The 1,689-nt window shown below is 48.9% G+C and overlaps 1 protein-coding gene across 1 annotated transcript in view; it reads right to left on the bottom strand.

The window, feature by feature from the left end:
* Positions 1–724: 724 nt before the first annotated feature.
* SHISA2 (shisa family member 2) overlaps positions 725–1,689 on the bottom strand; it is a 2,820-nt gene continuing 1,855 nt past the window's right edge. The window contains exon 2 of the mRNA XM_007471465.1: positions 725–822. Within this exon, the coding sequence (XP_007471527.1) occupies positions 725–822 (98 nt within the window). The remainder of the gene's footprint in view (positions 823–1,689) is intronic.

Below are 1,689 nucleotides of genomic sequence, written 5' to 3'. Positions count from 1 at the left end.
ATAGAGAAAGACAAATACTGTATGATTTCACTTATGTTTGAAATCTAAAAAACAACTCATAGAAAGGAGAGCAGGTTGGGGGTTGATAGGGTGGGTGAAATGGGTGAAGGTGGTCAAAAGGTACAAACTCCCTGGTATAAGAAAAATAAGTTCTAGGGTTATAATGTACCGGAAAAAAAAAAAAAAAAGCCCTCCACACACACTTAGCTGAAGGCTGGTCCCTGGAATGTGGGCCTGGCTGGCGGGAGGCTGTCCAGGCAGCAGGTCAGCATGAAACAAGGTACCGAGGAGGACAGGGCTTGACATCTGTTCCAGAAAGAGCCCACAGTGAGCCAAGGCCCCAGGCAGGACCACGTGGCTGGGGGGGAGCTGTCAGGTCTGGAGTTAGGACACTGGATTCCGTGTGAAGAACCACAGGGAAAAGCCCGCAGAGCAAAAAGCAATGGGCATCCTACTTAACAAGGGAGATTTATTCCAGAAAATAAAACTGTCAAGATAAAAATAAGCACTTTACTAAAATCAGTAGCGAGCTCCAGTTTTCAATTATTTTACTTAAAAAGATCTTTGGGGTGCCGTGGGTCTAGCACTACCGGGTTTCAGAAGCTGGACACACTGGCTGATGGGGACCGAGAATCAGGAGGGAGGGGTCTGTGAAATCCCACCCTAGATGACCAAGAACCCATGGTCTTTTGACGCGTTCCTGCCCATCTCCTTGACTATTCGTTTAGACGTCTGCCACATGAGGACAGGGATTGGTCCCGCTGGTCCTGGCAAAGGGCAGTGCCAGCACGTGGTCCAGGGAGATGCTCAGCTCTCCCTCGCCTGAAGTCACATACACGCGACGCCCTCTGTCCGCTAGGGCAGCAGCCGTTCTAATCACGCTCCTTGGACAGAACCCATATTGCTGCAGTCAGTGGTTCTAGAACATAGTACCACACGGAGCCATGGAGAAATGATGCCTTGTAAGTAAAACATACTTTATCAAGTATGTAACCAAAGGCTGACGATTGAAGACTTCCTTTTCTAAATTAAAGATACCAGCCTTATATGTTATCAAGTAAACAAATAACAGTTAAAAAAAAAAACACCCCTAAAGCAGTCTAAGTCCACATAATGAGTTTTGGGGAGAAATCACTGTTTTCTTTCCAGGATTTTAATTGGAAGAGTAAATAACTCAGAGCAGAGAAGGCAGTGTTCCTGGAAGCCCTCGGCTCTGCTTAATTAGACATGCTCTGTCCTTCTTGAGTGCACAACTACAGAATTTTTAGGAAAAAAGATTCCAAAGTGGAATTTCAAAAGCATCCCCACATACCATGGCGTCTTGAGAAGTCGGCTGCCTACTGATTTGTCCACAGTCATCCCAACTTCTAGGAGGCCAGCAAAAGCCCAACGTGGCACACACAGAGAAAGCAGTCAAGCAGTGTGCCTATGGCTCGTCCCCCCAGGTTTATTCGGGAGGCCACACACCCCGCTATGCTGCGCTTGCCTTTTAAGACGGCACCTCTTCTGGAATTCCCCTCCCTTCTCCTCTTCAGAGTCAACCAGTAGGAGTAGCTAATAAAATGCGTGACTGCAAAGGGAAGGACGGAAACGAGCTGCCTCTCAGCAGCCCCAGCCAGCTCTGTGAACAGGGACCAGCGGGGCCCTGGCTCAGGCGGCTGGAACCCTGGGCTCGGGGTGGGGGGGGGG

This window comes from Lipotes vexillifer, unplaced genomic scaffold, assembly GCF_000442215.2.
Source record: "Lipotes vexillifer unplaced genomic scaffold, Lipotes_vexillifer_v1.1 scaffold543, whole genome shotgun sequence".
In the NCBI taxonomy this organism is placed as follows: domain Eukaryota; kingdom Metazoa; phylum Chordata; class Mammalia; order Artiodactyla; family Lipotidae; genus Lipotes; species Lipotes vexillifer.
Note: the sequence above shows the minus strand (reverse complement) of the source record. Positions and strands in the feature narration are given on the sequence as shown.